General features: G+C 47.0%; 1 protein-coding gene across 1 annotated transcript; it reads right to left on the bottom strand.

The window, feature by feature from the left end:
• Positions 1 to 5126: 5126 nt before the first annotated feature.
• CDX2 (caudal type homeobox 2) lies at positions 5127 to 12405 on the bottom strand. The gene is made up of 3 exons (XM_036747565.1): positions 11892 to 12405; positions 7854 to 7999; positions 5127 to 6835 (listed from the first exon to the last, which is right to left on the bottom strand). Exons 1-3 carry the CDS (start codon positions 12403 to 12405, stop codon positions 6599 to 6601), a joined length of 897 nt encoding a protein of 298 aa, XP_036603460.1. The 3' UTR covers positions 5127 to 6598.
• Between the last annotated feature and the right edge of the window lie 1743 nt (positions 12406 to 14148).

Here is a 14148-nt window from a genome sequence, read left to right on the forward strand (position 1 = left end):
AAAAATACTATTTAAAAGAAACAATTTGTTGAATTTAATTAAATGTTGGAAGTCACAAGATTTTAGAGCTGGAGGAAATCCCTTATCTAGTTAGCCCCTCATTTACAGATAAGGAAACTGAGGTACAGAGAGGTGAATAACTTGTTCAAGATCATATAAGTAGCAAGTGGCAAAGACAGGAATCAAACTCAGGTCTTATCATTCTAGGGCTCTCTGTACTAATCCTATCAGTAGTAATGAATAATATTTATGTAGCTCTGCAAATTTTGCAAAGTACTCTATCTATTATTTCATTCAGTCCTTAAGACAACCCTGTGAGGTAGGTGCTATTATTATACAAATTTTGTAGATGTTGAACCTGAGGTCCATAGTGACTTGTCCAGAGTCAGACAACTCCTCTGAAGCAGGATGTGACCTCAGGTCTTCCTTCCTCAAATTCCAGCAAACTACCCATTATACCATACTGTTCATGCAGAAAATGTTCTGTTTATTCATCTGCAAAAGTGGGATAATAATCCTTGTCTACCTCACCAGGTTATAGTGAGGATCAAATAAGACAGTGTAATTCAATTCAATAAACATTTATTAAGCAACTACTATGTGCATTTGTAAGCAAAAGTGCATGGTGCTATAAAAATGGCAGAATGCCTAGAGCTTTCTGTAGATTTGTGTAGAATCGAAATTAAAGGAGCAGAAGTTAATATTATTATTAGGTAGGATCTAATGATTTGTAGGTCACCAAGTATTTCATTTTTTTTCACCCGCAGCTCCAGTGGAATATAAGCTCCTTGAGTGTAGGAACTGTTCTGTTTCTGTCTTTGTGCGCCCAGTGACTAGAACTTGTTAAGTGCTTGATGGATGCTTGTTGAATCAAACTCATGAAGTAGTCTACCCAAGACTGGAAAGTTTTTCAATCTTTCTTTCAGGTGAAAAAAAAAACCCACATCTATGAAATTAGGGATCCTTGAAATATTTAAAAATTTGCAAAGCCTTTATTACCTCATTAAATTCTCATAAATGTTGTTCGGTTATGTCTGACTCTTCAAGACACTATTTGGGGTTTTGTTTGAAAAGATATTGCAGTGGTTTGCCATTTCCTTCTCTGAGCTACAGATGAGGAATTGAGGCAAAAACTGTTAAGTGACTTGGCCAGGGTCACACAGCTAGTAAGTGTCTGAGGCCAGATTTGAACTCAGGAAGAATCCTCCTGATTCCATGCCTGACACTCTATTCACTAAGAGGTTTGGCTGCCCAGGGACAAACAGGAATTATCTCCATTTTAGAGATGAGGACAATGAGTCACAGAGGTTAAGTAGCCCTAGGCACAATAGTGAAGAGCCTAAACTAGAACCCAAATACACCTTCTGCTTAATCCAAGCTCTTTCTGCTACCTTTCTAATATAAACAGTATGAAGTGTAACTACAAAAGCAAAGAACCAATGTCCTGACTTAGTACTCCCCTCTCTGTCAATGTTCCTTTCTCAGTGTGCTTTTGTACATATCATTTACATTTCATTTTCTTCATGTTTAAAACTGTAGTTGATACTGTTTATGTTTCACAATATTATATCAGTATTTGGAAAAATCAAGCTAGTGGGCCTGTACCCTAAGGAAATTAAAGAAAAAGGAGTGGAGCTTATAAATGACAAAAACAGAGTAATTCTTTTCCTAGTAGAAAAAACCTGGAAATTAAGAGGGTATCCTCCTGTCAAGGAATGGCTACAAAATTGTGCAAAATATTGTGCCACAAAAAAAAAAATGCTTAGGGGGATAGTTTCAGAGAAAACTGGGAAGAACTCCATGAATTAATGCAAAATGAAATCAGTAGAAAAAAAATGACTTTAAAGATTTTAGAATTCTGATGAATGCAATGAAAAAGCACTAGACTAGAAGACAGAAGATGAAATATGATACTCACATCCTGCCAGAGATGTGATGGCCTTAAAATGAAGAATGAGACATGTTTTTACATGGCCATTGTGGGAATTCGATCAGCTAGACATAAATATTAGTTACCAGAAGTTTCATTTTTTTTCATTGTTTAATTGGGAAGGGTCAGTGGAAGATGTAATAAAAGCATGTAAAATGAATACTTTAAAAATTAAGAACCATTTAGGTAAAGCAACAAATACTAGATTTTAACATCCATGGAATGGAGAATTTTCATAGAGTGATGGATAACCTGCTATTTATACCTGCAAGTAGTAGTCCTTGGAAAAGCTGTGTCACATCTCTAGGCCTCACACTGCCCATCTGTAAACGTGGAATGTTTGCTAGTATAGATTTCTCGGAGGTAGATGCTATTGTTATCCCCGATTTAGAGATGAGGAAACTGAGGTTCTGAGAGGTTGTATGACTTGCCCAAAATAATACCTACCTAATAAATGTTTGAGGTGTCATTCAAACTCTGGTCTTTCCGACTCCAGTACTCTATCCCCTACAACAAGCACTCAGTATTTACATCCCTGTTCCCTCCCCCCGCCCCCCGCCTCCCCCCCAGGTTTTCCCCCCTGGTCCAGAACTGTAATTTCAACCGGTCGATGTAAAATCATCCAACGAGGCCCCACGGCCCACTCAAACAGATCAGTAACTGTTCTGAAATTTATAGCCTTAGGACTTGCCTGGGGCACCAAAAGGTCAAGTGATTTGTCAAGGGTCACACAGCTGATTCGGGTTAAGAAGTAGGACTTGAACCCACGGCTTCGTAACTTTTTCAGGCTATCGACTATGCCACGCTGCCTCCGTAGCCAGTTAAGGCTGAGATTAATTTAAAAGATAGTTTTCTTCCAAGACCAGCTTCACTTAAATACTCCACGTGGCAAATTGCTCTAATGGGGCAACTCTAGCCCTACTGAATTTGAAGACAAAACTTATCAAGAGAGACACCTAAATGTGGCCCGTTCTCCAGTGAAAAGACGTCTCTGAATCCCAGGAGGAAGAGGGGAGGAGCTTAAAACTGCCCAAAACGCAGGCGGGGGCTTTTCGCAACCTTGCTTGAGACCAGAGTCTTCAAGCTCCGCACCTGGCGGGGCTGCGCATGTGCCCAAAGCCCAGCCTCCCCTCCCCACCACCCCCTGCCCTTCTCCCAGAGTGCAGGCCTCCTAAGGAGGCCGCTGAAAAAAGCTCCCGAGCTGCTCCTCTAGGGAGCCGAACGTGTGCGGGGACTGGGAGCCTGAGCGGAGGCGTTTCAAAAGTTGCGTCATTCCATTGAAAAATAAACTTGACCACCTCAGCGCTCCATCCTCTCTAAAGCAGCCTCCAGGTGGCAGGCAGCTTCATTACTCGCTCCAGATCGCGAGGGTTCCCCTCGGTGCGGGTGGCCTCCTTTTATTCCAAGGGGGAAGAGTTGACGGCCCCGTGTCGGAAACGTGGGGCAGTTTACCTTGCCCTGGGGGCCACAAGTTCTTTGCATTTCCTGTGGCCTGGGAAGTTTGCTGCCTGAGCTCAGCGGTAGCCAAGGATTTTTGCATTTCACAGAGCTTGGTCCCCGAGCTGTACTCCCCTGGGGTAACCTGGGGAGTCCGGGACAGGGGTGGATGGAGGGAGGGAGGAGGTGGTACTAAGGAAGGGGAACTTGTAATCGCTTGCAGTGGGACAATGCCGACTTTTGAACCTCTAACCACTAAGCAAACAAACCTTGTGCTCTTGCTCCACTATCCAAACAGGATTTATTGACAGGCGTTTCACAGCAACGCATAGCAACGGCTGCGGCCAGAGCCGCAGCGAACCCCTGTCGCCCTGCCCCGGGATCAACGGCATGGGCGGGGCCCAGCCTGGGGAGGTCCTCACCACAGCCTGGCGCCCCAGGGACTGGCAGGTTGGGCTGTATGGCCCTCTGGCCTTGCGCTGCCAGCCCAGGAGTGCCAGACTGGGGGCTTTGGGCAGCGTCTTTCCTTTCAATCGCGCTTTCTTCCCTAACACGTGTGGCCTAGGACTGGGCGAGGTAACATAATTAAAAAGTGGATACTTTTTTCCTCCAGAGTATTTCTTCAATATTTTGCATGAATGTACACGTATAACCTATATCAAAATGCTTGCCGTTTCAGGGAGGGGGGAAGGAAGAGAGAAAGAGAATTTGGAGCTCAGAATTTTAAAAAATAGAATATTTAAAAGTTTTTACATGTAGTTGAAAAAATTACTTTTCAAAAGGGAGTATTCCTTTACAATAAGTTCAACCAACACTGCATCTAGACTGTTAAAAAAAAAAAAAAAAACAAACTCATTTTCAGCAGAAGGGGCCATGAAGTAACTAGCCATCTCCGAGACAAAAAGCCTGTTTGAGCCAGCATATCGTAATCTTGCATCTCGTAATCTTACCCAAGATTTGTAGAGACCACTCAGTCCAACTACCTTATTTTACAGATGAGAAAACTGAGGCCCCAGAGAGGTTAAGTGATTTGCCTAGTGTCACACAGCTACTAAGTGTCTGTAACAGGATTCCAAACACCGGCTATCTCGTTCCAAGTGTTTCATTCAATCCTTGCTACACCATAAACCCCGTTGGTTCCAGGCGCGCACAGGCAACCTTTCCTTCGAAATTGGCAAAGGAACAAGAATCTACTCTATCCCTGGAACTGCTGAGACATTTCAAGCTTTTGTTTTGTTTTGCTTTTGTATTTTTTCGAATCCGTCCAGCAAAAAGGTGGAGGATGCCAACCGTTCCCTGGGTCTACAACAGATTGCAGTCCAGGAGGCAGACTGCGACCAAGAAGGGGTTTAGGTGCGCTTCCCCCCTCACCCAACAAACCTCAGATACTCTAACAAGCCAGGCGCCCCCTCCCTCTGCCCCAGGGACTATCAGAATATGCAGCACAGAAGATTGCAGATTAGGGGCTTGAAATTCATCCAGGCGGGAATGCGGTTCCCAGTCTCCCCGCCCTGGAGGTGAAGTGCTGGGTAGTTGCTACCGGCCGCGGCAGGCACCCTCTGACGGCCCTTCACCCAAATCTGGCGCCTGTCTGAGCAAAGGACTCAACTTCTCCAGCCGCGGAAGGGAAAGCCCAGAAAATAAGCTGGGCTTGGGAAAAGCCTTTCCGATGCATACTTTTTAATTCATCGGAGAGAGTGAGGAAAGGAACATAAAAGGGACGAGATGGAAAAGAGGAAAAGCTTTAGAGCCTTGAAACAACCAGTAAGACTGGGGACGACGATTTGTGGGAAACTTTACGTATTTAGCAGGATAAAGGTGAAAAATTTGCATTTCAGTCGATGTTTTTCTTTCAGATAACTGGTTTGTGAGAGACCTGCTGGGAATGGACACGGGTGGTCGCCGATAAAAGGACCTGCCGAGTGGACTGGGCAGTTGGCTAAGCTTGAGGTCGGCCCAGGTTGGGTCTCTTTCCTCCGGCAGGGGTGGCCCCAGATAGCTTCACAGATCTGGGACAGAGCAGCTGATAATTCAAATGCATTTTGCCCCAAGACTCAGGTTAGAAACAAATTCCATGGGGGAGGGGGGTTAAGAAGGTTCTGCATGGCAGAGAGGGCACAAGATCTGCTCCCTAAAGCTGACCCTCCAGGATAGTGTGAGACCAGTCATTTAATCCCCCTGATTCTTCCAGCTTTAGCTCATGACTGGAGTGAAGATGTTTAATTTTTTTAAAGATAACTCCAGATAAAATCTCAGGCAGATAAATAGGAGTCTGAAGTCTGGCAAGCTCATTTATCTCTTTTTTCTTTTTTTAGAAAATATTCAGATGTGTTTCAGTGTTCTTTCCCTTTCTCCACTCCCCCACCCTTTCTCCCATTCCTTTATATCTTTTCACTTCTCTTCCCCCTCCTCAATCCAGAATAACTTTAGAATATTGTGGTAGGGCTCCCATGTGTGAAAGAGCAATAACAAAGAAATCTCTAGGCCAGCCTCAAGTTTGTGAAAACGACAGGAAAGCCAGGTTGACTCTGGCATTTATGACACCAAACATACATTCAGCCTGGAGAGGCTAGGGTGACAGGCTTTCTAAACAATGCCCAGTTCTCCAGGCTGTGTTTCTCCCAATGTCTGGAGCCAAGAATACCTCCCCACAACTCTCCCCTCCCTGTTTTGGTTTAGGGAGAGAATGAGGAGGAAGGAGACACCAATCACTTTGGGTTCAGCTGCCTCTAAGGTACAGTTTTCTGTCTTTCTCTGCTCTGGCTTCTGAGTCCAAATCTTCTGAATCAAGACAAATGGGCCTCCTTGTCCTTGGAGGGAGTGAGAGAAGTCACGAATGGCACCCAACACTTTCTGTCCACTGGATCTGCTCAGCTTCCTGTTGGGAGTGAAGCCTTTAGAATTTGGAAGCTGAAGGTGCTAAGGAGCAGAGAGAAAAGACCAAAAGCAATGTCTATTTTGCTTTGCCAACACCATGGAGTCCTGGTGCCCAGCATTTGCTTCCCCAGAATGGAAGGAGTCATGAAAAGTCAGTTATCAGAGGCTAACTTCTATGGGATTCCCCAGCCCACTTATTCTGGGTCCCTTTTTCACCTGGGAGGACAGACAGGTGGGTGTTACAATGGGGATGGTACCATCTTCAAATTAGGGCAGAAGTCAGTCCTCCCCAGTGTTCCTTCCCACACCCAGCCTGGAACCACTCCAGTCTTGTGACTGTCTCAGCAATGTGGGTCATTGTGTGATGGTGGGGGCCAGCACTCCTCCAGCAGGCCCCAGAACTCCAGGGACAGACCCTGGTGCTGAGCTTTGCAGGGAAGCTACTGGACTTAGTGGCTCTGGGCCACTTCTCAAAGCACCAGGCTGGGGCTGTGGCTGAGGTGGAGGGGGCTGCTGCTGCTGTTGCTGCTGCAATTTCTTCTTATTAATTTTTCTTTCCTTGGCTCTTCGGTTTTGAAACCAGATTTTAACCTGAAAATTGGGCAGGGGAAGGGGAAAGAGAAAGGGGAGAGCAATGTGAGAATGAGAGGACCACAGCAGGTATCTCCCATGCCAGGTATCTCACAGAGCCTAAAGTGAAGTACAGTTGTGGAATTCCAAATTTACCCTCAGAACATTTTCCCATTCCCAACAGTTTCCTGGAAGTGTTTCTAAACCCAGTTGAGTCACAATGAAAAGGGTTTCTCCTCCTCTCCCAGACTCTTCTGATGCTCCCCTGTCTTTCTACCAAAGCAAACTTTCTCAAAAATTTCACTAGAATCGATTCAAAACTGGGAAAGGCTTAAGGCTCATGCCTACCAAAGAACCAAGCCAACCTCTGGGTGCATTTTAAAAGGCAATTTTAGGCCCCTCAATGGCAAGTAAGCTGCACAGTACTCCCAGCTTAGAACTGGATATCTTATGGAATGTGGGTTTGAGATTCTAAATGTGACCTTTTTGTGACCAAATAAAGTCAAATTTCTGGTATTTGATTACACATAGTGGTTTCATGTGTTTAAGTCGCAGTCCTTTACTAGACTGTAAGCATCTAGAGGGCAAGACTATATCTTAAGCATCTTTGTAATTTTCCATCTGTCTAACACAATGCTGAGTGTATATAGATATGTATGTGTGTGAGTATATATATGTGTGTGTGTGTGTGTGTGTGTGTGTGTGTGAATACATGTACATAGACATATATGTATTATACACACATATGTATGGTATGCTCTCAACAAATTCTGGGTTGAATTCCTAATCAAACTGAGAACCTTCCTCCTCACATCCCCCTTCACATACAAAAACATGTGATCAATACAAAAGAAAAGGAAGGTGGGGGTAGGGAGGGGTGGAGCAAGAAATACAAAGGCCACAAGGAAACTTTGATCTTCTACCCCTACCCATCTTGCTAGTCCCACTTAGTTCATTGGGAGCACCCAGAACTTGACTTTCTTATCCAATCTTTGTCTCAGAACTGCACCACCACTTCCACTAGGAGAAGGGTACCCACCTGTCTCTCAGATAGTCCCAGTGTGGCCGCCAGCTCCGCTTTCCTCCGGATGGTAATATACCGGCTATAGTGAAATTCTTTCTCTAGCTCCAGCCGCTGGTGGTCAGTGTACACGACTCGGTATTTGTCTTTCGTCCTGGTTTTAACTGCAGAGGAAGAAGAAGTCAGGGCAAGAAAGCTAGGCCAGAGCCCATCAGTCAAAGTATAATGACAAATCTCTTTAACCAGGAGGCCATTTCTCTTCCTCAACCGATTTGCGTGGGGCTGCTTGGAGAAGTCAGCTTAGCACAATCTGACAAAGTGGCAAGAGAAAGCCTAAGGAGATCTAGTCCACAGGGAGCTACTGCAACTCTCAAGAAGTGATTTTTTTTTAATTAAAAAAGTGAAGTTAAACCAAAGGTATTCATATACAAAGGAAAAATAGTTCCACCCTCTCTGGGGGGTGGGAGAGGAGGAAGAACAAAGGGAGATATTTCTCCCCACTGAAACCCAGTAAAGTCGGGATTTTTACTAAGAAAAATCGAGGTAAACAAATTTTAGGAAATGTCACAATTAACAACTCCACTGTAGAATTCTGGAAAAGAGCTCCTTCGAGGTCCGGTGAAGCTGGGATTGTTGGGAGGTCCAGATGCCACTGGACAGCCACTGGGGTTGGTTTTGCTTTTATTGCGGTTGCCTACTTTAATGAACTGGAGGCTGGTGTACACAGGAGGAAAGAAAAAGCCCCTTAGTGTGCCTTCCTCCAGGTTCCACCAACCGACTCATACCAGTCAGAAGACATCCTAATGCTCTAACATTCAGTTTGACTTTCCAGAAACTAATAAACTTATAGAAACTCAAACCAGGTATCCTAATATAAGAACTTCCAATGGGATATTTTTACCCTAAGCAGACAGAGTTTTGGCCCAGCTTATCGACTCTACCCTCTACTTTCTGCTGCAAACCCAGTTATCCCAAAAGGCAATCGTTCCTCATTGGCCTAAGTCAACATATTTAATCTCGGAATGATTGTTTTCCTTAAGGGCTATGACAAATAGAGAGGATGATGATACTGAAGTAGTTGTCCCAAACTCTCTCCATTTCTGCCTTATCCCCTTGGTAGATGTCATCTGTCCCGCTTGCCCCGGTTCCCAAGACTTTTCTCCCAGATCCGTTCCTTGAGGAACAGGTTCGGTAGCTCTAGCAGTCCAGTCCACGAGGAAGATCTAAGAGGTCCCCAGGATCTGCCTGTAGGTGTTTAATGGCCTGGAGGCTGACTTTGTTCAGGTAAAACCCTTTGCAAACCACAACAAAAGCGTCCTGGGAAGATACAGGATTGATCAGAGGGAGCTCCGCGGGCCGCAGAAAGGGGAACACCAGCACAAACAATGCAGAACAGGGCGATCTTATCAAAGAAAAGCCCTTTCAATGCCATAATAACAACAGCATTCTGTTTGAATTACCACTACTGAACAAATGGCGGCGGGAGCTTTCATCCCCCACCCCCACCGAGCATATTAACATAAACACGGGTTCTGGAGGCTGCATGTGAATAGAGACTACAACATCCACCCGCACCTTCAGAGAGCAGGAAAACAGGGCTCGGGAACCCAGAGAAACCCAAGACCTGGGAGCACGCCCATTTGCTTTGACAGCTAGAAGAACCAATTCCCTCCCTGGGAGGCTGGGAGGTTGACTACTCCGGGAACCAAGGGCCTTTCCCTTTAGAGACCGAGTTCCAGGTCAGGGAAAGCAACGGTTGGCTTATGCAGACTGCAGCCAACCGTGCCCCCCCCCCCCCTTCTCCTTATTTCTTCCCATTTTCCCTTCTCTTCACAGAAAGCCCATATTCAGGGCAGTCCCGCACTCCCTAAGAACCAGGGTGGGAAGATTAGGGGGAGGGGAGGTCGAAAGGGTGAGACGGACATGTCAGAATTCATTATTGACTGCTAAAAGTCACCACCCTTTTTCCGGACAGTAAAAGGGACAATGGCAGGGCTGGGAAGGTGTATATCAAAGCAAAGCCGGCCACCAGCCCCCTCCCCCGCGCTTTGACAGATGAAGCACAGCAGAGGAGTGGGCCACTGGACTTGCAGGCTAGGGGCTCAGGAGACATTAACATCACAAGGGAGGCAAGGCGCCGGGCGGTGTCCTTGCCACCTCAACGCGGGACATCACAGTATTCTCCTCCAGTGACCCTGGGCAGTCCCAGCTCCCGCAGTTTCCCTTCTCCACCACAGCCTCCCCCTCCCACCCCAGCCAATCTCCCCAGGATATACAAAGCGATGGGCCTTCAACTCCTTAAAGTCATGTCTCAGTCAAGTTTTGGCAAAGGTCTTCTCACCTCTGGGATTCTAAAAAGGGTGGTCAAATATGAGCTGTAGTGCTTCCATAGAGGCAATTACTCTGGGCTCCGGGTCGCCCGCGTGCCCCCAAAGGAATTACATTTCTCAACTAGTCTTTCCAATCTAGACTTTCAGGGAAGTGTTTTGTTCCTTGAGGTATGTGTCCAGTGACTCAGAAACCAATGCCCAGCGACGGCTACCAATGATTTATATGGCAGTAATTGGTTATAAAAATCTAAGTGGCTGCCACTCCGATCATAGGTGAGAAGAGGAAGAGGAATGAGCCTCCGAAGAAAATATTTAAGGAAAGGTCACTAAGCCTTCCTCCTACGCTCTTCTCCCGCTTTCCCTCACAAAGCCAATACCTCCAAAGAACAAACTCTGGAGAAAGGCGAAATTGGCAATGGTTTCTTCTGCCCTGACACCACCCCACCTGAGTACTCCATCCCTCTCTCTTGCTTGAGAAGTGAAAGCCTCTTCACTCCAACCTCAGCGCTTCCCCTTCCCCCACCAGCACCTCAGAACAAAGGTTCAAAGAACAGGACAAGCAGAATCCTTCCCCCTCCTCCCCTTGCTCTTCTGGACCTTACCCGAGTCAGGGCGGGGCTCTCAGTCTGCAGCTACAGAGCAGAGTCCCCCTACTTCCCCGACATACTGAAGGCTTAACTTCTAGCCTTGAACCACATAGAGAAACAAGGCCCAGTATTCACCACCTCGGCCCCCCCCCCCCCCCGCCCCAGCCATAGTACCAATCATTCTATATTTCCAGGAACGTGAGGAGGAACTAAAATTCAATTTGGAAACGGAGGTCTTGTGTTCAAACCCTAATTGTGCCATTTACTACTTGTGTGACCTTGGGCGAGTCACATAACCAACCTCTCTTCGTCCGAGTGGTTGCAAGTGCAAAATGAGGCAGTTGGATTAGAAGGCTTTTAAGGTCGCTACCAGCTTTAAATCTATGATCCTATGACCATCCTAGTCTAGATGCCGCCTCTCTTTGGTTGCACAGTTTGGGCGGAAAAAGGCTGAGAAATCATCCCATGCCCGGACCTTGGGAGACCTCAGTGTTTTTCGCTTATTTCCTCAGTCCTTTATAAGGAGCCAGAAAACTAGAGAGAATTGTTTGGATTTGCAGCTCTCTCTTAGATTTAGGGTCATACTCCAGGAAAATATGGTGGTGGAGGAGGGAAGGGGGAAAAGGATTCGGCGGCTAAGGAATAGGGGAAAATAAAACAACAGTGGGAAATAGAGACCTTGGCCAATTCTATACTTAACCCAGACATTCAGAGTTCACCAATACTCTAGTTTTACCTGTAAAAGCCTTCTACTCCTATTCTCCAAGGCTGGAAAGAGGGAGCCGAACACGGTTCTACCGAGTCAGAATAAAAGGGGTCATTTCCCTGGTCATCCTTTACTTTGGTCCCTGGATTTTTTCCGCCCCGTTCTCGGCACGCAACAGGTAAACTCGCTACACATCACCCCCTCCCGGTCCTGGGACTAGAAGACCCAGGATTTGTTTCCAGTATCTCTCTCCCTCCCCCAAGTCTTGGGGGTTTGAGATTCTACAGACGCCCCCCAGTGCTCCAGCCTTACAGGCTCCTGGAGCTCTGGGGCGCACGTAATTGCCACAGCAGCTGGACTTCCTGCGGGCTTTGCCCCCCTCTCCACTTTCAGAGGTCCTGGTCCCCTAAGCCCCGCGCAGCTTGCAGCTTACCCTGGCCGCCCAGGGAGGGCTGCGTCGGTTTCCGCATCCACTCACACAGGTTGCGCCGCTGGCCGCCTGGAGAAAGCTGTTCTGCGGCAGCGGCCACGGGCGGCCCGGAGTTGAGTGTTTGCAGTAGCCCCGAGGCGCAAGAGGGTGCAGTGCCTGGATGGTGAGGGTGGTGGTGCGGGTGGTGATGTGAGTGGTAATCGGCTGGGCTGCTGTATCCCATAGCTGCGGCAGGGGAACCCCCATTGAGACCGTGCGCCACAGAATTGGCTGTAGCAGTGGCTCCCGGCGCGTAGCCATTCCAGTCCTCCCGGAGAGGAGCACCGTAAGGAGAGGGCCAAGAGGGGCCGGGGGACTGGGCACTGTCCAAGTTCGCAGCCGCCACGTGGTAACCTCCGTAGTCCGGGTACTGCGGGGGGCTGACGAAGTTCTGCGGCGCCAAATTGAGCCCGCCAGAATGGCGCACGGAGCTGGGGTACATGCTCATGTCCTTATCCAATAGGTAGCTCACGTACATGGTGGCAGGAACTCCAGAGCAGATCTCACCATGCTGCCTGGGTGGGGATGCTGGAGGTTGGGAGTGGGGAGGGAAGGGAAGGGAAAAGGGAGTGGGGAAGGGAAAGGGTGGAGTAGGGGGGGGTGGTTGGTCGTGCCTGAGCCACGCTCAGCTCCTCCTTGAGTTTCTCCCCTGCGAAGTAGGAGAAACTTGGCTTCCGAGGCGGAGAAGTTCCTGCGACTAGCAAGTTGAGTTCCAGGGCAGAAGCACTTACGTGATTAACGAGTGTTTACAAGAGTCTATTAGTAATGGCACAGACACCAATGGCAGGAGACGTCGAGGCGCAGGGCGCATATAGCATTCTACCCCCCTAAACAAAATTTGCATTTGAAAAGATAAGGAGGGAGCTAGGGAGAGGGCAGCGACCAGATCACAGCTAAATATTCAAACCTTTATTGTTTAAGAGCTTCCTCCTTCCAACCTGGTGCACTTTAACCTCCAATCACAGGTTCAAAGAATTAAATCAAGAGGGTTGCAAAAGAGAGGGAGGGAGAGAGGGAAATATCTTGGTGGGAGTCTGGGATCCAGGCTCGGAGGCTAAAGCGTTCCTGTTTATGCACCAAGGGTGGCGAATAAACTCTTTCTGCCCTTAAAAAAAAAACCTGGGTGGTGGGGGGGGGGGGGGGGAGTATTTCTTTGATGATTCCTTTCTTATTCTCTTCTGCTGGTGGCCGAGGTACTCTGAGCAACTAAAGGTGACATACCAAGGGAGAATCTTTTCTTTGGAGCCAGCCTGTGCTTCTAGCAAAGGCGACGCACGCCCGCAGAAACCTGTCACTACTAAATTATTTATTTTCCAGCTCAAGGAAATGACTGGCTGGTGGCACGAGATAAATCATGGTGCTGGCTCTGGGCTATGTCTCCTCTCCCAGTCAGGGTTGTATGTGTAAGGTTTCCTAGACTGAAATTATTTTATTCTTTGCATCATTCAGATTTCCGGTTTGGGATTTTTATATTGCTACAAAATTCCAAGAAAGTGTGGTTTCTGTTATTAAAAAAAAAAAGGCAACTACCTTCTTATCAGAATTGACTTTTTAAGTGTTCAAAAACCTTCCCTGAAGCAAAATAAACATTTTCCCCAAGGGACCCTCTCCTCTCCACCTCTCCACTCTCAGCCCTTAATTGGAGAAATCTCCGAGCGATGGAGAACTGAAAATTGAAACGGAGATGATCCTTCTTGGACCTCCTGCTGTTGCCCGGAGTCCTGAACTGGTTAGCTAGTGTCATTGGCTGGTTCTGAAAACAACCCAATGGGGACGAAAACTGCATGCATCTTGGCTGGCAATTCGTATTCGTTGGAGATGATTTCGATTGATGGGCGCTGACTCCTATTAGAAAATCCTTGGGCAGCGTTAAAGAGAATCTTATTGCAGCCACCTAGTTTCCAAACCACTCTGAAGAGGAGAGGATGGGTGATGGAGCTAGGTCTGGCCTGTTTATTTACTGATTTCACTAGAACTTTTCCTCTCTCTGAAGCAAAGAGTTCGTGCCCCGAAGCATTTGTACATTCTTCTTTATTAGATCATCTCAGATAATAATTTTAAGAGCCTTAGTCTTTACTTTCTAAAACCCCGATCCATACTTTATCTCGTTTTGAGCCTCTTCGAACTATCCTGCGATGTAGAAAGACATCAGTTGTCACATATTTTACAGACCAGGTAACTGAGGCTCAAAACTTCTAGTCCAGCCTCATGTAGGGGAAGT

The sequence above is a fragment of the Trichosurus vulpecula genome, chromosome 2, assembly GCF_011100635.1.
Source record: "Trichosurus vulpecula isolate mTriVul1 chromosome 2, mTriVul1.pri, whole genome shotgun sequence".
NCBI lineage: Eukaryota > Metazoa > Chordata > Mammalia > Diprotodontia > Phalangeridae > Trichosurus > Trichosurus vulpecula.